General features: G+C 39.0%; 1 protein-coding gene across 1 annotated transcript in view; it reads right to left on the reverse strand.

The window, feature by feature from the left end:
* Positions 1-4,021: 4,021 nt before the first annotated feature.
* The window catches only part of STK39 (serine/threonine kinase 39), a 310,033-nt gene continuing 290,253 nt past the window's right edge, over positions 4,022-23,801 (reverse strand). The window contains exon 18 of the mRNA XM_021702774.1: positions 4,022-5,553. Coding sequence (XP_021558449.1) covers positions 5,479-5,553 — 75 coding nt within the window. The 3' untranslated portion in view covers positions 4,022-5,478. The remainder of the gene's footprint in view (positions 5,554-23,801) is intronic.

Here is a 23,801-nt window from a genome sequence, read left to right on the forward strand (position 1 = left end):
GAAGCCAATTTCCCAGAGTTGTTGAGAGGCTTCAGCAAGGTGAGTTGGAAGTCTTTGGTTTAGTGCCTGGTACAGAGAAAACCTGCAATAATGTGTCTTGTATCATGTAGGGAGGTTGTCTGATATGATTGAGGGTGTTGGCTTTAGAACCAGATGTACCTTCGTTCAAGTTCCTGTCACATGTCTGACAGTGTGTTACCTTGTGCAGCTTTGGCCTTCCAAGGCTTAGTTCTCTCATGCGTAACATGGGGCAATAAAACCCAACCAACATAGTTGTTTAAGATTAAATGAGATGATGGAAAGTTCTTAGCAAAGTGACTGCTTTTGGCTGCAAGAACAATAAGAAAAATCATTCAACAGGGCTTAGGGCAGTGGCTTTCAAACTTACTGGCTACAACCCACAACAAGAATTAGATCTTACCACCCTGTTACTCAGTGTACACATTAAACATCATCACAGGACTATTGCGTGAATCAGACTGGATAACGCATACGGCCAAGCTTCCTACAGTGTTCTAGAGCATTGGAAAATAGTGCTGGATCTGAATTCAGGGTTTCCCGATAACATGTACAAACAGTGCTGGCATTTCAGTATGCATCTTCCTCAATCCCCCACATTGTTTTGATTTTCTTACTTCCTTTTTCAGAATCCCGTAGAGTTTGGAGAGAGGAGGAAAAAAAGACTGAGGTATGTGAAAAATCTGAGTGTATGCACCCTTACTCTGCACTAGTCATTTTGAACTTGGTTACTTAACCCATGTAAGTGCTGCTGGAATTGTTCAGTACCAAACTGTTCATCTGGGTGAAGGTTGGACCAGAGGATTGTCTATACCATTTTGTAAAGAAGCACACTATCCTCCTCCTCCCAGATTAGGTACCTATTTTACCAAATATTCTATCTAGACAATAGGCCAGCTTCCTCATTGATAAATTACAAGCCTCAGTTTCTCAAGCTGGTTTTCTATATGAGGGATAAATACACTATAGGAATGATTATTCCATTACTGCCCTTTCATCATTCTGTAGCAAATTCAAATAACAATAGCAGAAGATTATAACTTTTAATAATATTCCCTGCCCTTTGATGAGTTATGAGCTAAATTATACGGGCTCAATAAACTTCAGCTAATGATGTTTTTGTATGCTATAACTCATGTAGAGGGAAGTTTTATGTATCTCTCTCAGCTTTTTCACCTGGGGATGCTCGATTAAAAACAGCATCCGCTGGTTTGGCATAAGATGCACAATGGCCAATAACCTAACTGTGTGAATTCTTCTTCACTGTTCTTAGATTCCCAAACTCCTTGGCTAGGTTTGGGGAGCAAGGCCCAAGGAGGCAGATTAAAGGACTTCATTGTTATTTGACCATGCATTTTCCCCATGGCAAAATATCGTCTAGGCAACCACTAAGACATTTTGGAAATGTATTTTTGACCATTTTTTATGCCTTGCAGCACCCCCCTCCCCTTTTTGTAGTGGTTAATTGATATACTGAGGAAGTTAGTCACTTCATCATTTTCAACATGTGTTCTTACTGTCTGCACCAGTTACATGCATTGAAATGTTTTTATTATTCCTGAGACTGCACATCCCAAGCACCAAACTCCAGGCAGATTGCATCAGCTTAAAGATAACACTCACTTATAATCAAACTCATTACACTTGAATTTTTAGCTCACGCAGATACACAACGGAAATTATCACTTGAAAGCCATTTGTTTATGTCTGTTAGGCCTACTCATAGATGTCTTGAAACTTAGAACTCTGGAAAGCATTCCATGGTTCTAGGCTGGGACATTCCGGCCCTGAGGAGGAATGTTCTAGTACCACCCACTGTGGCACATGATACACACTCAACCTGCCCCTTAAGATCCTGGTGAGAGTCAAGAGTTGTTAGCTAGGATTGCCTAACTGCTTTGACAATAAATATGTGCCTCAAAACCGAGCTATATCCGAGTTCCCTGCAAGCGAATCTTAACTGTATAAAGCCACGTATGGATGAGCTAGAAGCATGTTCTCAGTTATAAGGAACGGATAACCATTTTAAATTGATCATATGATCTTCCTATCACAACCTAAATGGGCCTCACTAAGCAACAGCTTGTTATCAAATAGGCTTCCAAGAAAAAAAGACCTCAGATCATTTGCTGTCAAATGCAAATCCTAAGTTTTGACAAGTCTTCCAGTGTGAATGGGCTCATACTCACCATCTCTGTAATTTAACTTGGAGGGTTCACCCACGAGGTATATTGCTTAAAACTGAAACAGACCATAGATGCATTACTGAAATGAGGGATTGAAAAATATGAATATGAAACTTTTACATGCTAAAATCATTGTATATAGGACTTTTTTTTTTTTTTTGAGGGAATTCTTGGGTCTTCCTCTAAAGACTACTACCTCACCCTACTCAGACATGAAGAGGAGGTGGCCATCCACCATGTTTATTTTACCAGCACATAAGATATGGAACACATAAGGGAACTTTACAAGGGTACTTTTAGAGAAATTTTCATCACACATGATTTATAGGTGTCTCTGAAAGTTTTTATTTTTCTTAAGTAGACTCCACACCCAGGATGGAGCCCAACGTGGGGCTTGAACCCATGACCCGGAGATCAAGACCTGAGGTGAGATCAAGAGTCGGACACTGAACCAATCAAGCCACCCAGGCACCCCTCTAAAAGTTGTTTTAAATACAGAAAACCATTTTGTTCACATAAGGACGATATATTGGAGTTAAAATGAGATAAAAGGGAATTTGCTTCTATTTTACAACTTTGCACACTAACCACAATAGAAGCACCCTGGATGCAGAACAGTTTTTATATGTATTTAGACAGAGAGCTATGGGTGCCTTGATTTTACTAAGAGGTTGTGAACCCACCTATTTGTCAAGGCATAGGAATCTGTCCAAACAGATACCAAATATGTGTTCAGTGAAGTTTAGGTCCTTGCCAGTGAACAGGATCACAACATTGCATTGCTGAGGGTCCTCTGTAATCAAAAGCTTGGTTAAGAGAAACAGTCACGGAGGGTTGCCTGAAAGATATATCGTGCACTCACGCCTTTATACTTGCTGATTACCATAACTGCTTGGACCACGCTCTCAGCTCCTTGATGACTGGCGCTTCCTATCACATAACCTACCTCTGGGCAGCTGCTGAAAGTACTAGAAAAGGTAAGTGTGTTCCAAACTTACTATGTGTGTGTTGTAGGACTGTTTTGAGAGTTCTGAAGTTTCTGAATACATAAGTTTAATTTGCTAGAGAAATTTCTTTCCCGGCCTTAGTACTAGGAAACAATGTATTTCTCCTAACTTTAAAAAGAAAAATGTTACAGAGTGGGCTGCAGTGTCTGCTCAGACACCTCTTCGCGCCTGGAGGGTTGGATGCTCTGATCCCGAGCTTTGTCCTCCTCCACCAATTCTGCAGGACCTCATGGGTAATTTCTGTGTATGGACTTGACCCTGGTGTTCATACTGTTAGTTCTTATGGGCCCTTCATTTTAAAACAATCTTTGTCTTAGTATTTGAGGGAGTTTATATACAATCAGTAAAGCTATGGGACTATGAGCATATATCAATCAGATATTCTATGATACTATGTTGCAAAACAAGGGTTCTTCAGTTCTTCACATGTTTTAGATGATGAGGGTCTTGTCTTATACTGGTTTTGTCCACCAAGTGTACAGTGTTAAGAATATGCTCTGGATGTCAGAACCCGGGCCCTGGGAGTCTGGCTCTGGAAGTCGCTTCGTGAAGGACCCTAGAAACGTCATAAGCACGCCAAGCCTCCGGCCTAAAATGAAGCTGTGGTAAGGAATTCTTTTTCTCTTGTTCCCTGCAGCCCTATGGTTTGAATTCAGACAGTTTGTCTACATGGAGTGTGAATTTGCCTTGTTCCCTTGAGGGCGCTTTTCACTCGTTAGTTCTTAGGAGGTGTCAAAGTGCTGACTAGCCCCACCGCCATGCATGTGATACCTGGAGGGGGAAGGAAACACTGGGACACCATCGCTTTGTGCAATACACTTTTATTTTCCTTTTACCTTTGCAGTCATCTTTGAGTAATCATTGTGTAAACAATAGAATGGAATGAAATTACATTAAATTGTATGCAAATGGCTCTAGAACACCTCAACAATTCTGACAAGGCAATTATAAATAACTTTTTCTTTCCTTAGTAATATATATTTGCTTTTTAAAGTACATTAAAGAGCTGCCATATCTAGGATTAGCTAGGAAAGAGCAATGGTACCATCCTGGGAGCCCACCTCCCTGAAAGTTTAGACTCCAATTTCGAAAATCCTAAGGTTTACTATTCCGTAATATATAGTCAAGCAGAGGGCTACTTGGGTTGAAAGTATTTATTCTTGAAACTTAACAGCATTTTACCTTTTTAGTCAGTCATTGCACAAAACCCTTTCTATTTTTCACTCCATCTGGGTATTCTGCTGAATTTCAAGTAAAACTCAGATTCTGGTAGCTTCAAGTTTATCAATTTTGGAACAACAAATCCTATCACTTAAGGAGAAGTCAAATCGGAGAGGGGTATATAATGAGCAGTCTAATAGAATGGCAACATTTTATATAGCATTCTATACGTTCCAATGAAGCAAAACTTACATATGCCACTTGATGTAGAGGAAATTTTAGATCTGAGACTATTCCAGAGTTAAGCAGCCTCAGGCACATTCTTAATATGAAAGTTTGCAAGGCACCTCCCTCTCCCAAGAGAATCAGATTGTGGATTGGTTTTTCGGCAAACAAACCAAAAGAAGAAGCATCCTAGTTCCTAATTCAGTCATTTCAAAAATCAAAAGTTATAAATACTCCGAAGATAGACCTGAAATTTTTTGTTTAAATAACGAGATTAACTGCAAGAAGCATATAATCAAAAACTTTTCTTCTTATAGCTAAGGTGTGTAATGCATAAATATAAGAAAAATAAAATTCACAGTCAGTTTTAAAACTAGAATTCAAGTTTGGCTAATAAATCTTAATTTTATAAGTATATTAATTTCTAAATACAACATAAAAGAGGCAGTATTGTCAGATGTACAATTAAAGTAGAACAGAAAGAACGAGAGAATAGGCTTCTGATAGAAAAAAAATTCCTTTTGTTGCCAATAAATAGGACCACCTGAGTGTATTTCAGATTCTTTTCACTTAAGGGATATCCGAATTGATTGCTAAGAATATTAAATAGCTTTTGGAAAAATTAGCAACAGTCGTGCAGCTGTGGCATTTGCTTGTTCTCATACTGTGGATTGCTAGAGAATAAAGCAGAACTCGGAGTGTTGTAAGTTTAAAAAAATTCCTTTTTATCCCATTTCATTGAAGCCAGACTCTTCACAATCTTCTGATTTTGTGGGAACTGGGAGTGAGGGGGTGGGAGACAGGGTGCAGGGGAGGAAGACTGAGGGGAGTGTTGTGAGGTGGGGGGCAGGACAGATCAGGGAGATGTCAAGGGACATACATCAGCTGACACTCAACTGAGCAAACCCGATCAGCTTCACTTCATCAGGAATCTCCGACCCATCACAGCCTGAAGCCTGAAAAGGGAAAAAGACACCTTCAGTGCCAATTGATCCAAGCACAGCCACAGTCTGTAGGGGGCCAGTGTCCCATCTCCTCCAGGACAGAGAATCACCCTCTTGAATGACTGCAGTAACAAATCTGGTCATCATGCTATCAAGTGCAGAAAATAGAGGGGAAGGGACTTGTGCCTGTTAAAACACACAGTCTCCAGGCTTAAAGCTTTGAAATTGCCAATAACTGCCAAGAAAGTGATCTACTTTCAAATTAGAACTCCTTAATCATTTTAAAGGATTATGAGAAAAATACCTTGGAATAAATTTAGCCAAAAAGGTGAAAGACCTATACTCTGAAAACAGTAAGACACTAATGAAAGAGGCTGAAGACACAAATGGAAAGATACACCATGCTTATGGACTGGAAGAATTATTAAAATATCCATTTTACCCCATGCAATCCCTATCAAAATACCAAGAGTATTTTTCATAGAACTAGAACAAATAATCATAGTTGGTATGGAACCAAAAAGACTTCAAAGCAATCTTAAGAACAACAAAGCAGGGAGGTATCACAATCCCAGATTTCAAGATATACTTCAAAGCTATAGTAATCAAAATAATATGGTACTGGCACAAAAACAGACACACAGATCAATGGAACATGAGAGAGAGCCCAGAAACACATCCATACCTATATGGTCAATTAATTTACAACAAAGGAGGCGAGAGTATACAATGAGGAAAAGATGGTCTCTTCAATGGTGCTGGGAAAACTGGACAGCCACAGGCAAAGAATGAAACTAGGCCACTTTCTTATATGCAAAAAATAAACTCCAAGTGAATTGAAGACCTAAAACCACCAAAATCCTATAAAAAAAAAAAAACACGGGCAGTAATTTCTTAGACATCAACCTTAGCAACAGTTTTCTGGATCTATCTCCTCGGGTAAGGGAAACAAAGCAAACATAAACTATTGGAACTACACCAAAATAAAAAGCTTTTGCATAGCAAAAGAAATCATCACCAAAATGAAAAACAGCACCCTGTTGAATTGGAGAAGATATTTGCAAATTCTGTATCTGATAAAGGGTCAATAATCCAAAATATGACCCTCACAACTCAATAACAACAAAACCCCCCACACAGCCCAATAAAAAATGGGCAAAGGACCTGAACAGACATTTTTCCAAAGACGACATACAGATGGCCAACATACACATGAAAAGATGTTCAGTGTCACTACTCAGGGAAATGTAAATCAAAACCAAATAAGATATTACACCTCACACCTGTCAGAATTGGCTAGTATCAAAAGACAAGAAATAATAAATGTTGGCAAGGACATCAAGAGAAGGTAACCTTTGTGCACTGTTGGGGGAATGCAAGCTGGTACAACCACTGTGGAAAAGAGTTTGGAGGTTCCTCAAACTAAGAATAGAAATACCATAGGATCTGGTAGTTCTACTACTACGGATTTACCCAAGGAAAATGAAAACACTTGAAAGGATATATGCGTACCTATGTATATTGCAGCATTATTTACAGTAACCAAGATATCTATCAAGCCAACCTAAGTGTCCATCTACAGATAAATGGATAAAGATGTGGAAAATATATACAGTGCAATATTACTCATCCATAAAAAGGAATAATACATTATGGTAAGTGAGATAAGTTAGCCAGAGAAGGACAAATATAGGATTTCATTTATATGTGATATCTAAAACACAAAACAAATGAACAGCAATGAAACAGACTCTTAAATACAGAGAACAAACTGGTGGTTGACAGGAGGGGGGTTTGGGGGGAAGGGCAAAATATGTGAAGGGAATTAAGATGTACAAATTTTCGGTTATTAAAAAAAATTATGAAAATGAGCAAAAACAATTTAAAAGTCACTGAGGGTAATGTGGTTTTTACCAAAGGTCATCCTCTATAAAACTGGCCAGAAAAAAAGTGGTTACCAAGTAGCAGAAGGGCTCATGCTAGATAACTTATTTTTCCGTAACAGAATTTTGTTTATAATATTTTAGGACATTTATTGCCTAAAATTGGCCCAAATTATAGTGTGTCAAATTCTTTGATTTTTCTTCAAAATTAAAAGGAACTGGAAACAAGTCATTGCTCATCAAACCTCTCACTTGTCCTCATTCAAAAGTTTGATTTTTTTTTTTTTTTACCTCCCTCTCTCACACACACAGTACTCAGATCGCCATTCCAGGCTGCATCTTCAGAGTGCATAAACCAGAATCAGACATGAGGTAAGTACAAGTGGGGAGAAAAAAGTTTGATAAATGACTGGGGATGGGCAATTAATCACCAAGGGACCATACAAACCTTTTCTTGGCCTAATTCCTGCAAAATTATTGTCAAAACAATTAGTTTCCCATGTAAAAAACGCCCTTTCCAATCATCCCAATGAACCTGCTTTGCACCGCTCCAAAAACCAGTGCATAAGCTCAGTCCTTTGTCAACCCCAACATTCTCCCTTACAATAAGCAGCTAATTAGAATATATAACTTGAGTATTTTTAAGTAATTATCTTTCAAATAATGGTGTCAGTACTTACATAAGAAAATCAATAGCCTAAAGGGTAGAAATATTAGTAGGCATTTTAAAAATTTACTTTGTGCCTGTCCAATGATTTCTCTAGTTTTACTTGACAAGATATTCAGTAAAGTGCAATTTTCACTATGTGTGTTGTCAGGGACCATAAGATCAGAAACGTTCCTTTCCCGATCACTTTGAACAAAGTGATATAGGCACAGAAGGCTTTTTAGCTAAGATATTTTCCCACAGTATACAAATACTGTGATACTCACCCCCTACCCACCACCAGTTTTCTTGTTCCACAACCACTGTTTGTGAATCTCCCTAAACCTTTCTTTCTTCCCCGCTACTGCTAACATCATTTACTTAATGCAGTGAATGGGGGCAGACACATGTGTGTAATTAATAGGCAAATGACAAACACTGCAGGAGAAAGGATGGCCACCGGCAGTGACGAGGAGGAACTAGCCAATGGGAAGCACATCAGTGCATGTCAAAGATACATCAGAAATTTGGCAATGGGAAGAGCAGGAGGTTGAAATGACTAGAAATAAAAACAAAATATCCAATAGTGGTTAAAAGAAAAAACCTGAAATCCCTCTTGTGGAGAGTAATGGAAATGAGAATTGACAATGCAAGTGGGTGATCAAACCAGTGCTGATTGTGGGTACAGCACCCAGGGAGTCCATCTCTCACCCTCTGTCCCAGTGCCTCCTGTGGCTACACTGGAACATTCGGTTTCCTGGCAGAGGCACAGGCCAGGTTGTCTGGCTTTCATTCAGGCACTCGGGTCTTCTTCCCCTACTACCCTGCTGACTCTCAACCAAGGCTGAGTCCTTGTCTCGCTCACTGTGGCCTGCAAAACACTGAGGGCAATATGCAAATGATTCTGGGTTCTAGAGCAAAGGGACTCGAGACCCTTAAAACAGCAGTTCTCAGACTTCTTGTACTCTTAAAAATCATCACGGACTTCAAAAGCTTATGCTTTTTTAAAAAAGCATTCACCATGATCAAGTGGGATTTATTCCTAGGATGCAAGGGTGGTTCAATATTCATAAATCAATGTGATAGAGCACATCAATAAGAGAAAGGAAAAAACCATATGATCATTTCAATGGACACAGAAAAAACATTTGACAAAGTACAACATCCATTTATAATAAAAGCCCTCAACAAAGGGAACATGCCTTAACATAATAAAGGCCATCTGTGAAAAACCAACAGCTAACATCTTTTAAAAACAAAGCTTTTCCCCTAAGGTCATGAACAAGACAAGGATGTCCACTCTCACCATTTTTATTCAACATAAGTCTTAGCCACAGCTATCAGACAACAAAAAGCAATAAAAGGCATCCAAATCGATGGATAAGGAAAACTTTCATTATTTGCAGATGACTTGACAGTATATATAGAAAACCCAAAAGACTCCACAAAAAACCTGCTAGAACTGGTAAATTCAGTAAAGTTGCAAGATACAAAATGTACAGAAATCTGTGGCATTTCTATACACCAATAATGAAGCAGCAGAAAGAGAAACTGACAAAAAAAAAATCCCATTTATAACTGCACCAAAAATAAGACACCAAGGAATAAAATACTGATGAAAGAAACTGAAGATGACACAAAGAATGGGAAAAAAGAGCCATGCTTATGTACTGGAAGTACAGATACTGTTAAAATGTCTATACAACCCAAAGCAATCTACACATTTAATGCAATCCCTATAAAAATACCACTGGTATTTTTCACAGAATTAGGACAAAAAATCCTAAAATTTGTGTGGAACCACAAAAGACCCTGAATAGCCAAAGCAAGCTTGAAAAAGCAAAGCTAGAAGCATCACAATTCTGGACTTTAAATTACAAAGCTGTAGTAATCAAAACAGTATGGTACTGGCCCAAAAACAGACATGTAGGGGCGCCTGGATGGTTTGGTCAGTTAAACCTCTGTCCCTTGGTTTCAGCTCAGGTCATGATCTTGTGGCTGTAGAATCGAGCCCCGAGTTGGGCTCTGCATTCAGCATGGAGTCTGCTTAAGATTTTCTCTCCCTCTCCCTCTCAAATAAATAACATCTTTAAAAAAGAATAGATCTCAATGGAACCAAATAGAAAACCCAGAAATAAACCCACAAGTATATGGTCAATTTATCTTCAACAAAGCCTGAAAGAATATCTAATGGGAAAAAGTCTCTTCAACAAATGGTGTGGAGAAAACTGGACAGCCACATGTAAAAGAAAATGGACCACTTTCTTACACCATACACAAAAATTTGAAGTGGATTAAATACCTAGATGTGAGACCTGAAACCATAAATATCCTAGAAGAGAACACAGGCAGTAACCTCTTTGAAATTGGCCACAGCAACTTTTTTCTAGATCTGTTTTCTGAGAAATAAAAGCAAAAATAATCTATGAACAAAACTTAAAAGGCAACTTACTGAATGGGGATATTTGCAAATGACATATCCAATACAGGATTAGTATCTAGAATATATATATATATAAACCTTATGAAACTCAACATGCAAAAAACAAACAATGCGAGGAGGAGCAAGATGGCAGAAGAGTAGGAGAACTAAATTTCATCTGGTCCCAGGAATTCAGCTATGTAGGTATCAAACCATTCTGAACACCTACAAACTCAACAGGAGATCGAAGAAAAGAATAGCAGCAACTCTCTGAACAGAAAGCGACCACTTTCTGGAAGAGTCATATTCTATCCCTTCATTGTAGTTAACCTTATTTTTTTGTATATATACAAGTTGTTCTCTCTTTAAAATTTTGGGATACAGTTTCTTCTAACAGACCAAAATACACCCTGAATCTCTAGTGTATGGCTTTGTTCTAGTCTCCTGCCTGATCACATTCTCTCCCTTTTTGTTTTAAATTTCTCTTCTTACTTTTTCAACTAACTTCTTATCTTATTAATTCCTTTTATAAAATCTTTTATAATTTTCATCTTTACAGTCATAGTTTATCCCTTCATCATATTTACCCTTAGTTTTGTACATATATAAATTCTTCTTTCTTTAAAATTTTGGGAGGCACTTTCTTCTAACAGACCAAAATACTCCCAAAATCTAGTGTGTGGCACTGATCTATTCACCAGCCTGATCATATTTGACCATATTCTTTTTCTTTTTTTCTTTCTTTCCCTTTCTTTCCCCCCGGTTTCAGGTCTCTTCTGATTTGTTTAGTGTATATTTTTCTGGGGCCGTTGTTATCCTGTTAGCATTTTGTTCTCTCATTCATCTATTCTCCTCTGGACAAAATGACAAGACGGAAAAACTCACCTCAGTACCGACTGCGAGGGACCTAATCAATATGGACATTAGTAAGATGTCGGAACTAGAGTTCAGAATGATGATTACAAAGATACTAGCTGGGCTTGAAAAAAGCATGGAAGTTATTAGAGAAACCCTTTCTGGAGAAATAAAAGTACTAAACTCTAACCAAGTCGAAATCAAAAAGGCTGTTAATGAGGTGCAATCAAAAATGGAGGCTCTAACTGCTAGGATAAATGAGGCAGAAGAGAGAATTAGTGATATAGAAGACCAAATGATGGAGAATAAAGAAGATGAGAAAGAGATAAACAACTCCTGGATCACGAGGGCAGAATTTGAGAGATAAGTGATACCATAAGATGAAACAATATTAGAATAATTGAGATCCCAGAAGAAGAAGAAAGGGGGGGGCAGAAGGTATATTGGAGCAAATTATAGCAGAGAACTTCCCTAATTTGGGGAAGGAAACAGGCATCAAAATCCAGGAGGCACAGAGAAGCCCCCTCAAAATCAATAAAAATAGGTCAACACCCCGACATCTAATAGTAAAACTTACGAGTCTCAGAGACAAAGAGAAAATCCTGAAAGCAGCTCGGGACAAGAGGTCTGTAACCTACAATGGTAGAAACATTAGACTGGCAGCAGACCTATCCACAGAGACCTGGCAAGCCAGAAAGGACTGGCATGATATATTCAGAGCACTAAACAAGAAAAATATGCAGCCAAGAATACTATATCCACCGAGGCTGTCACTGAAAATAGAAGAAGAGATAAAAAGCTACCAGGACAAACAAAAACTAAAAGAATTTGCAAATACCAAACCAGCCCTATAAGAAATATTGAAAGGGGTCCTCTAAGCAAAGAGAGAGCCTAAAAGTAACACAGACCAGAAAGGAATAGAGACAATACACAGTAACAGTCACCTTACCTTAGGAAATACAATGGCACTAAATTCCTATCTTTCAATAGTTACCCTGAATGTAAATGGGCTAAATGCCCCAGTCAAAAGACACAGGGTATCAGATTGGATAAAAAAACAAGACCCACTGATATGCTGCTTGCCAGAGACACATTTTAGACCCAAAGACACCTCCAGATTGAAAGTGAGGGGGTGGAAAACCATTTACCATGCTAATGGACACCAAAAGAAAGCTGGGGTGGCAATCCTTATATCAGACAAATTAGATTTTTTTAAAAGATTTCATTTATTTATTTGACAGAGAGCACAAGTAGGCAGAGTGGCAGGCAGAGGGAGAGGGAGAATAAGCTCTCTGCTGAGCAGGGAGTCGGACGTGGGGCTAGATCCCAGGACCTCAGCATCATGACCTGAGCTGAAGGCACCCGCTTAACCAACTGAGCCACCCAGGCACCCCCAGACAAATTAGATTTTAAACCAAAGACTATAATAAGAGATGAGGAAGGACACTATATCCTACTTAAAGGGTCTATCCAACAAGAAGATCTAACTATTGTAAATATCTATACTGCTAACATGGGAGCAGCCAATTACTGGACCAAATGGGCTTCACAGATATATTCAGAACATTCCATCAAAAGCAACAGAATACACATTCTTCTCTAGTGCCCATGGAACATTCTCCAGAATAAATGACATCCTAGGTCACAGCCAGGTCTCAACTGGGACCAAAAGATTGCGATCATTCCCTGCATATTTTCAGACCACAGTGCTGTGAAACTAGAACTCAATCACAAGAGGAAAGTTGGAAAGAACTCACATACATGGAGGCTAAAGAGCATGCTGTTAAAGAATGAATGGGTCAACCAGGAAATTAAAGAAGAATTTAAAAAATTCATGGAAACCAATGAAAATGAAAACACAACTGTTCCAAATCTTTGGGATGCAGCAAAGGCAGTCCTAAGAGGAAAGTATATAGCAATACAAGCCTTTCTCAAAAAAGAAGAAAGGTCTCAACTACACAACCTAACCCTACACCTAAAGGAGCTGGAGAAAGAACAGCAAATAAAGCCTAAACCCAGCAGGAGAAGAGAAATAAAGATCAGAGCAGAAATCAATGAAATAGAAACCAAAAGAACAGTAGAACGATCAACGAAACTAGGAGCTGGTTCTCTGAAAGAATTAATAAGATTGATAAACCCCTGGCCAGACTTATCAAAAAGAAAAGAGAAAGGACCCAAATAAATAAAATCATGAATGAAAGAGTAGAGATCACAACCAACACCAAAGAAATACAAACAATTATAAGAACATATTATGAGCAACTATATACCAGCAAATTAGACAATCTGGAAGAAATGGATGCATTCCTAGAGATGTATCAACTACCAAAAGTGAACCAGGAAGAAATAGAAAACCTGAACAGACCCATAACCACTAAGGAAATTGAAGCAGTCATCAAAAATCTCCCAAAAAACAAGAGCCCAGGGTCAGATGACTTCCCAGGGGAATTCTACCAATCATTTAAAGAAGAATTAATACCTATTCTTCTGAAATTGTTGCGAAAAATAGAAATGGAAGGTAAACTTCCAAACTCATTTTATGAGGCCAGCATTACCTTGATCCCAAAACCAGACAAAGACCCCATCAAAAAGGAGAATTACAGACCAATATCCCTGATGAACATGGATGCAAAAATTCTCACCAAAATACTAGTAGGATCCAATAGTACATTAAAAGGATTATTCACCATGAACAAGTGGGATTTATTCCTGGGCTGCAAGGTTGGTTCAACATCTGCAAATCAATCATTGTGATACATTAATAAAAGAAAGAACAAGAATCATATGATCCTCTCAATAGATGCAGAAAAAGCATTTGACAAAGTACAGCATCCTTTTTTTTTATTAAAACTCTTCACAGTGCAGGGATAGAGGGCACATACCTCAATATCATAAAAGCCATCTAAGAAAAACCCATAACGAATATCATTCTCAATGGGGAAAAAATGAGAGCTTTCCCCCTAAGGTCAGGAACATGGCAGGGGTGTCCACTTTCACCACTGCTGTTCAACATAGTACTAGAAGTCCTAGCCACAGCAATTAGACAACAAAAAGAAATAAAAGGCATCCAAATCGGCAAAGAAGTAGTCAAACTCTCACTCTTTGCAGATGATATGATACTTTATGTGGAGAACCCAAATAACTCCACCCCAAAACTGCTAGAACTCATACAGGAATTCAGTAAAGTGGCAGGATATAAAATCAATGCACAGAAGTCAGTGGCATTCCTATACACCAAGACAGAAGAAAGAGAAATTAAGGAGTCAATCCCATTTACAATTGCACCCAAAACCATAAGATACCTAGGAATAAATCTAACCAGAGAGACAAAGGATCTGTACTCAGAAAACTATAAAATACTCATGAAAGAAATTGAGGAAGACACAAAGAAATGGAAAAACGTTCCACGCTCATGGATTGGAAGAACAAATATTGTGAAGATGTCAATGCTACCTAGAGCAATCTACACATTCAATGCAATCCCTATCAAAATACCATATACTTTTTTCAAAGAAATGGAACAAATCATTCTAAAATTTGTATGGAACCAGAAAAGACCCCGAATAGCCAGAGGAATGTTGAAAAAGAAAAGCAAAGCTGGCAGCATCACAATTCCGGACTTCAAGCTCTATTACAAAGCTGTCATCATCAAGACAGTATGGTACTGGCACAAAAACAGACACATAGATCAATGGAACAGAATAGAGAGCCCAGAAATGGACCCTCAACTCTATGGTCAACTCGTCTTTGACAAAGCAGGAAAGAATGTCCAATGGAAAAAAGACAGTCTCTTCAACAAATGGTGTTGGGAAAATTGGACAGCCACATGCAGAAGAATGAAACTGGACCATTTCCTTACACCACACACAAAAATAGACTCCAAATGGCTGAAAGACCTAAATGTGAGACAGGAGTCCATCAAAATCCTAAAGGAGAACACAGGCAGCAACCTCTTAGACCTCAGCTGCAGCAACTTCTTCCTAGAAACATCGCCAAAGGCAAGGGAAGCAAGGGTAAAAATGAACTATTGGGACTTCATCAAGATGAAAAGCTTTTGCACAGCAAAAGAAACAGTCAACAAAACCAAAAGACAACCAACAGAATGGGAGAAGATATTTGTAAATGACATATCAGATAAAGGGCTAGTATCCAAAATCTATAAAGAACTTCTTAAACTCAACACCCACAGAACAAATGATCCAATCAAGAAATGGGCAGAAGACATGAACAGAGATTTTTCCAAAGAAGACATCCAAATGGCCAACAGACACATGAAAAAGTGCTCAACATTGCTCGGCATCAGGGAAATCCAAATCAAAACCTCAATGAGATACCACCTCACACCAGTCAGAATGGCTAAAATTAACAAGTCAGGAAATGACAGATGTTGGCGGTGATGTGGAGAAAGGGGAACCCTCCTACACTGTTGGTGGGAATGCAAGCTGGTGCAGCCACTCTGGAAAACAGTATGGAGGTTCCTCAAAAAGTTGAAAATAGAGCTACCATATGATCCAGCAATTGCACTACTTAGTATTTACCCCAAAGATACAAATGTAGGGATCCGAAGGGGTACATGCACCCCAATGTTTATAGCAGCGATGTCCACAATAGCCAAACTGTGGAAAGAGCCAAGATGTCCATCAACAGATGAATGGATAAAGAAGAAGTGGTATATATATATACAATGGAATATTTTTTTTTTAAGATTTTTTATTTATTTATTTGAGAGAGAGAGAATGAGAGACAGATAGCAAGAGAGGGAAGAGGGTCAGAGGGAGAAGCAGACCCCCCCGCTGAGCAGGGAGCCCGATGTGGGACTCGATCCCAGGACTCCAGGATCATGACCTGAGCCAAAGGCAGTTGCTTAACCAACTGAGCCACCCAGGCGCCCTATACAATGGAATATTATGCAGCCATCAAAAAAACCACAAAAAACCAAAATCTTGCCATTTGCAACGATGTGGATGGAATGAGAGTGTATTATGCTAAGTGAAATAAGTCAATCAGAGAAAGACAAGTATCATATGATCTCACTGATGCGAGGAATTCTTAATCTCGGGAAACAAACTGAGCGTTGCTGGAGTGGTGGGGGGTGGGAGGGTTGGGGTAGCTGGGTGTTAGACACTGGGGATGGTATGTGCTATGGTGAGTGCTGTGAATTGCATAAGGCTGATGAATCACAGACCTGTACCTCTGAAACAAGATAGTAGGAAGGGAAAAATGAAGGGGGGGGGCAATTGGAGGGGGAGACAAACCATGAGAGACTATGGACTCTGAGAAACAAACTGAGGGTTTTAGAGGGGAGGGAGGTGGGGGGATGGGTTAGGTCAGTAATGGGTATTAAAGAGGGCATGTTTTGCATGGAGCACTGGGTGTTATACACAAACAATGAATCATGGAACACTACATCAAAAACTAATGATGTAATGTATGGTGACATAACATAATAAAATAAAGTTTAAAAAAACAAATAATCCAATTAAAAAATGGGCAGAAGATACGAACAGACACTTCTCCAAAGAAGACCTACAGATGGCCACATGACACATGAAAAGATATTCACCATCACATACCATCAGGGAAATGCAAATCAAAACTACAATGCAATTTCACCTCATACCTGTCAGAATGGCTAAAATCAACAACACAAGAAATAACATGTGTTGGTGAGGACGCAGAAAAAGGCAAACACTTGTGTACTGATGGTGGGAATGCAAACTTGTGCAGCCACTGGGGAAAACAGTATGGGGTTTCCTCAAAAAGTTAGAACTACCCTACAATTCAGCAATCACACTACTGGGTATTTACCCAAAGAATACAAAAGCACTATTTCAAAAGGATACGTGCACCCCTATTTTTATAGCGCCATATTCACAATAGCCAAGATATGGAAGCAGCCCAAGTATCCACTGATAGATGAATGCACAAAGATGTGGTACCTATATACAGTGGAGTATTACTCAGCCATAAAAAGAATGAAATCTTGCCATTTGCAATGACATGGATGGAGCTAGAGAGTATTATGCTAAGTAAAATGAGTCCAAGACAAGAAACAAAAACCCAGGGGGAACAAAGAGACAAATCAAGAAACAGACTCCTAATTTTGGAGAACAAAGTGATTATTACCAGAGAGGAAGTGGGTTGGGGGATGGGTGAAATAGGCGATGGGGATTGAGCAGTGCACTTGCTGTGATGAGCACTGGGTGATGTATGGAAGTGTTGAATCACTATATTGTACACCTAAAACTAATATAACATTGTCTTAACTATACTGGAATTAAAACTTAAAAAGCTTATGTTTTTGCAGGTTATATTTATTGTATTGACTATTTTAAAAATTAAAACTGAAAAAATTTTTAAATATTTTAAACATGATTTTAATATTAAAGTATTAAAATAATTAAAAACAATGCTTATGTAGGTTATATTTATTATATTGAATGTCTCAGAAATCAAAACAGAAATTTCTAAATTATCCTTACTATTCGTTACATCTAATTACATGCTAACATAAATAAAATCTTAATGGAAAATAACCAGTTTACCAAAACAAAAATTTGAGCAGAGTGGCACCGCTTTACATTTTGCAAATCTCTTTAACGTCTTGCTTGACAGAAGATGGCTAGATTTTCATATTTGCTTCCACATTCCATTTTTGTTTTATGTTGTTTTACTTGAAGTATATAAAGAAAATCCAGCCTCATATAAATAGTTGAAAAAGCGAATAAATAGTATCTTAAAAGTCTTTCTGATAATTGTGGATAGTGTTACCATACCAAGATGTGCCAAGTGGAATTTCTTAGAAGTTAGTTGCATTGTGGAATCTGAAACCACGTAGTCCGTTATACTGAAACCAGTGGTCTATCTGGCAGGTGGAATTGATCTTTTCCCCAAATAGGTTTTTTCAGCATCACTGAATTATGCAGATCTTCCCACTGTTGACACAGTTTGTTATATAATCTCAATGTTTCAATATACAATGTCAACCAATCATATTCATTAATATCACACATGACTAATCTCATCAGAAAAAGTAAGTACTGGGCTGTTGTCAAGCTTACAGTGGCAGATGCAAGTTTTCCAAAATCCGTTTTCTGCTCGAAAGCTGAAATGTATTATTGATGACAAATATTGTCAGTTGTTTTCCTTGAAGTGTCAGGCTCACTTGGTTTGTTTTGAAAAAATATCTGCAAAATCCTTAGTCGGAATAACCACAGTTTGTCAGTTATTCTTCTGAGTAAAAATGGTGTTCCACAGGGATTAAAAAAAAAAAAAAATGGCTAGTTCAGCCTACAACTTAATCTCACAAGAGCTTTTCCTGGAGACAACCACGGTACTTCACTATAGAAGCCTACCTTGCTTTATTGCACTTCACTTTATTGCCTTTCCTGGATATCACTTTTTTTTTTTTTTTTTTACAAATTAAAGGTTTGTGGCAATCCTGTACCAAGTAAGTCTGGTGGTGTCATTTTCCCAACAGCACTGGCTCGTTTCATGTCTGTGTAACATTTTGGCAATTCTCACAGTTTTTTAAAGGTTTTCATTATATTTGTTATGGTCATAGGACATCAGTGATCTGTGATGTTAATTTTGCTATTGTTTTGGGGCCCACGGACCTGCCCATATAAGATGGTGAACTTAATCCATATATGTGGCATGTGTTTTGACTGTTCCACTCACTGGCGTTTCCCCTGTCCCTCTCCCTCACCTCAGGCCTCCTGATCCCTGAGATCAACAATATTGAAATTAGGACAATTAATGACCCTACAGTGGTCTCTAAGTGTTCAAATGAAAGGAAGAGTTGCAAGTCTCTCACTTTAAATAAAAAACCAGAAACGATTAAACTTAGTGAGGAGGGCAGGCCAAAAGCTAGGCCTCTTGCATCTGTTAGGCCAAGCTGTGAATATAAAAGAAAAGTTCTTGAAAGAAATTCAAAGTGCTACTCCAGTGAACACATGAATGATAAGAAAGCAAAACAGCTTTATAGCTGATATGCAGAAAGTTTTAATGGTTTGGATAGAAGATCAAACCAGCCACCACATTCACTTCAGCCAAACCCTAATCCAGAGCAAGGCCCTAACTCTCTCTTCAATTCTCTGAAGGCTGAGAGAGGTGAGGCTGCAGAAGATAAGCTGGAAGCTAGAGGAGGTTGGTTCCTGAGGTTTAAGGAGAGAAACTGTCTCCATAATATATAAGTGCAAGGTGAAGCAGTAAGTTCTCCAGAAGACAGAGCTAAGAGAATTAAAGAAGTAGGCTACACTAAACAACAGAATTTGAATGTAGACAAAACAGCTTTCTATTGGAAGAAGATGCCATCTAGGACTTTCATAGCTAGAGAGGAGAAGTCAGTGCCTGGCTTCAAAAGCTTTAAAGGGGACAGGTTGACTCTTGCTAGGGGCTACTGCAGCTGGTAACTTTAAGTTGAAGCCAACACTCACTCACTTTTCCGAAAGTCCTTGGGCCCTTAAGAATTATGCTAGATTTATTTATAGAATCTATGGTCTATAAATGGAACAACAGACAGCACCTTTGCTTACAAAATGGTTTACTGAATATTTGAAGCCCACCATTGAGAACTACTGCTCAGAAAAGAAGATTTCTTTCAAAATGTTACTGCTCATTGACAATGAACTTGTCACCCAAGAGTTCTGATGGAGACGGGACAATGAGTTTAATGATTAAGGTGGTTTTCATGCCTGCTAACACAGCATCCATTCGACAACTCATGGGTCAAGAAGTCATTTCAACTTTCAAGTCCTATTTATGAAATACATTTCATAAGGCCCATTAATCATGAATTGCCAAGATGCTTAGGAAATTGCTCTATGTAAAAGGCATGTTATTTAACTTCAGTAACTAAAATCTGTAATGCTCACATAAATGTGTACCAAGTGGATGTTACTTACATGTACTTACAATTTGCATTCTATCTTTAAGGGCGAATTATCTTATTTCATATTTTTACTAATGCAATATCATATTTTTATTAATGCAATTTCAAAAACTTCACACTGAAAGCAGCAAGACTCAATTATTTTATAGAACTTCAAGGCAGCAGATTAAAAAATGCCTTCAACATTTAGACTTGTCTCAAGGCAAGGCTTACAACAATCAACAATAAAACAGTACTGAGATGTTGCACTCAAAGCATGTTACACTTGAGCTGAAATGCGCTTTATGCTTGAACCACTTTGTTAAAAGTGCTATATATAAAAAAAAAAAAAAAGGCTTCTGATCACCTTGCCTCTGGCCATGCCAACAATGGAAATCATACTTCATTTATTATTTGTCAAATGAAGCTAAAGATCTCACTGGACAGGCAGAAAAGTAAATGCACTTCTTGATATAACCAATATCCTTGTTCTCTGGGCCACTGTTTTTCTTATATAAGCAGATATATAAGGACAGCCCACCTTTTCAAACTTGAGCCCAGTATTTCTAACAGAGGTGGGAGAGTGGAGAAAAAGGAGATTAGAGACTGAGCTATCTACAAACAGCATGTTTCTCAGCCGTGGCTAAATACTAGAATCACCAGGGGACACCTTCAAAATATCCAGAGCCCAGGCTGTCCCAAGAGCAATTACATTAGGATATCTGGTACAGGCCCGGGACAAGAGCAATTTTGTGACGTGCCCCAACCATCCCCTGAGTAAACCGCTGTTCTCTGAGGTAAGGAACCACATCACCAAGATACAACTTTGTTCTTTAGACAATTTTCAGGCCCCTGACATTCCCCTTTAGAAAGCAAAGAAAGCTCTGAGATAAAAATGATAAACAGCTGAGAGATAAAAGGACCACGAGCAGCAGTAGTTTGTGAGGAAAAATGCTTCTGAAATACTTTCTTTTATTCTTCAAGAAAATAGCCAAATTGATGAACGAAGGCAAGTGCATTTGAATCTCTGTGGTTTTACCAGGATGTCAGTGTTCTACAGATGATTAGGCCAAGAAGCAATTCAAATGAGCTCTATTGAGTGGGTCTCAAACTGGCTGGCAATGGGTAACAACAAAGCAACCTCCTCAGGTTTAACAAGGGCTGGACAGAGAGTGAAGTGACCAAAACCGAAGGTTATTTAACATTGTTAGCTGTCTTTTGGGGAAAAGCCATTAATTTCCCTCTTCTGGGAACAGCACATTACTGCCTTCTCAAGCTATCGGGGGAAGGGAAGACTTGCCCGGGTTCTCCTGCAAGACTCCTGTGCCGGGCAGGCCCATACTATTCAATCTGCTGAAAGTACAGGAGAGAATCCACCTCAACCACTGTCCAGGGATCCCATCATCCCAAAGCAGGAATCCACAGAGAAACAGAAAACCATAAAACCACAGAGCTGCAAGGGCCCTGCCTCCCAGAACGAACAGCAATTGAGAGGATGGGCTGGGACGCTAGACCGGAGTTGAATTTGCAGTGTTTCCACTGTCTGATCCTGGGCAAGTTAGCCCCACAGAGTCTCGGATTCCCAGGACAGAAAATGAACCTAATGATATCACCATCTTGTGGGATCCTGAGTATTAAATGAACTGAGATGAAGTGCGTAAACCACCTCGGGCACGGTCTAGCAAACAGTGGATGCCTGAGAAAGTGATTCTTGTCCTTTCTGCAGGGAAGGCCCAGGAATTTTAAGGGACTCTAAAAAGAGGGCATGAAGCAGAAACCACCATCTTAATTATTTTACAGGGATTAAAATAAATGTTGAGGGAAAAATGATGGCTGAAGTTTTTCTAACTGACGTTTGTATTACTCTGGTACATTTTAATTATCAAGCCCTCTGCTGTGTGCTGGCTTCTGTGCAGCAGCCTCTGGCCCCCAGACGCTCTGGACTTCTCAGAGATATGAATTCATGGCGGAGAAAGAGGAGGAGCCCCTGAGCCAGCACTGGATGTCAGAGAAGGCTTCCTGGAGAAAGTGAAATTGAAGCAGAAAGTCGGAACATGCCTACGTGTCGAGGAGCCAAAGCAGCAGCTTGGAGAAGCTGGACGAATATTTTAGTGAGAGAAAGAGAGAGAGAGAGAGAGAGAGAAGCACATACAAAAGGCCAGCAGACAAAAGTAGGAGAAGACAGAGGATGAGAATGAGAGAAGACAGAATGAGGGGAGATACAGAAAGGTAATAAAGCAGGAGCCCAAAAGGGAGGTCTGGTCCAGGGTTTGAGTTTTAGGAGCATTTTGCAATGCAGAAGAAGTACTCTGGCCACTGCCACGGTGTGGTGAAGGAGCCGGACACAGGCAGACTATAGGCAGGAAGATCCGTTTCGGGAGATTAGAGAACCCCACGAGAGTGCTGGAAATGGGGATGGAGAGAAGAGGACGGAGTCAAGCAAGAGCATCCGCAGAAGTAATAAACTGATTCGAGTAGGAGATGAGAGGAGTTTGACCTTCTTCTTACTGTTCAGAGCAGACAACACTAGGTGTTCCTCTAAGACCTTTGGTAACAGGAAAGGGCCAGGGTTGCTATTCCTGTTTCATAGGTAAGCAAGTTTAGCGAGTGTGGGGATGAGCCAGCATGAAAACCTTCATTTATCTCTGTTTACATATTCAAAATTAGGCAAATCTTCTGGAGGTGGTGTGTTAGAACTTCTTTCTTATGCTATAAAAAATGAATAAAGAAACATTAACAGGCTTGAAATCCTGACACAGGATACCATGTTCTCATCAATATAGTCTCATAAAAATGAAATATGTTTACAAAGATGTAGGTGAATTAGAAACATAACAGAGGTGACAGAAGAGTCCTAAAGCAGAAGACGGATTTTTCAATTTCTTAGTTTATCATCCTATGTCTGAGTAAAATGTTCTTTTGTTATTGAAAACAAATTTCTTCAGATAAATTCTTTCTGTGAGAATCTTTGTGTTTGAAAAAGCTCATCACACAGCCTAGCCATCTGAAATTAGATGTGAGGCAAGACCCAGAAAGTTAATTAGCACAGGGCTAACATTTACCGTAACTAATCATTTCACATCTTCGGCCATGCGCATTTTCCATTAAATTCTCACAAGAAATAAAAAAGACAGATCATCAATATATATTGTGCACAGCAAAGTGCTAGTCATTTATATCTTAAATTGCTTGCGGCATTCTGACTGGCTCTTGATGAGATTTATAATTTTAAAATGAGTCACTTAATGTACTGTTTGCTAAAACTTTCAGGAAAACCGTCGCTTCTGCCTGTTAGGACTGCGCCCCGTTTCCAGCCATGGTCACCCTATCTCTTGCTTTCAGAACAATGCCAGGACACACTCAGGATCTGTATCTCTGTGGCCGCTCTAGTTCTTAAAGTCTACTAGTGCAGAAAAACTGTCGCAACACCCCTTCTCTACGAGAATCTATTACCGTGATTTGAAATGTGGAGTTAAAATGTTATGTCTTTGTTCACTAGCCTTCGGCGAGTAGTTCCACAACTGTTTCCAGTTACCTAAACCATTTCTACAACAATCAGCCTCAATTTTTTTTAAAAGTTAG

This window comes from Neomonachus schauinslandi, chromosome 3 (genome assembly GCF_002201575.2).
Source record: "Neomonachus schauinslandi chromosome 3, ASM220157v2, whole genome shotgun sequence".
NCBI classification, from domain to species: domain Eukaryota; kingdom Metazoa; phylum Chordata; class Mammalia; order Carnivora; family Phocidae; genus Neomonachus; species Neomonachus schauinslandi.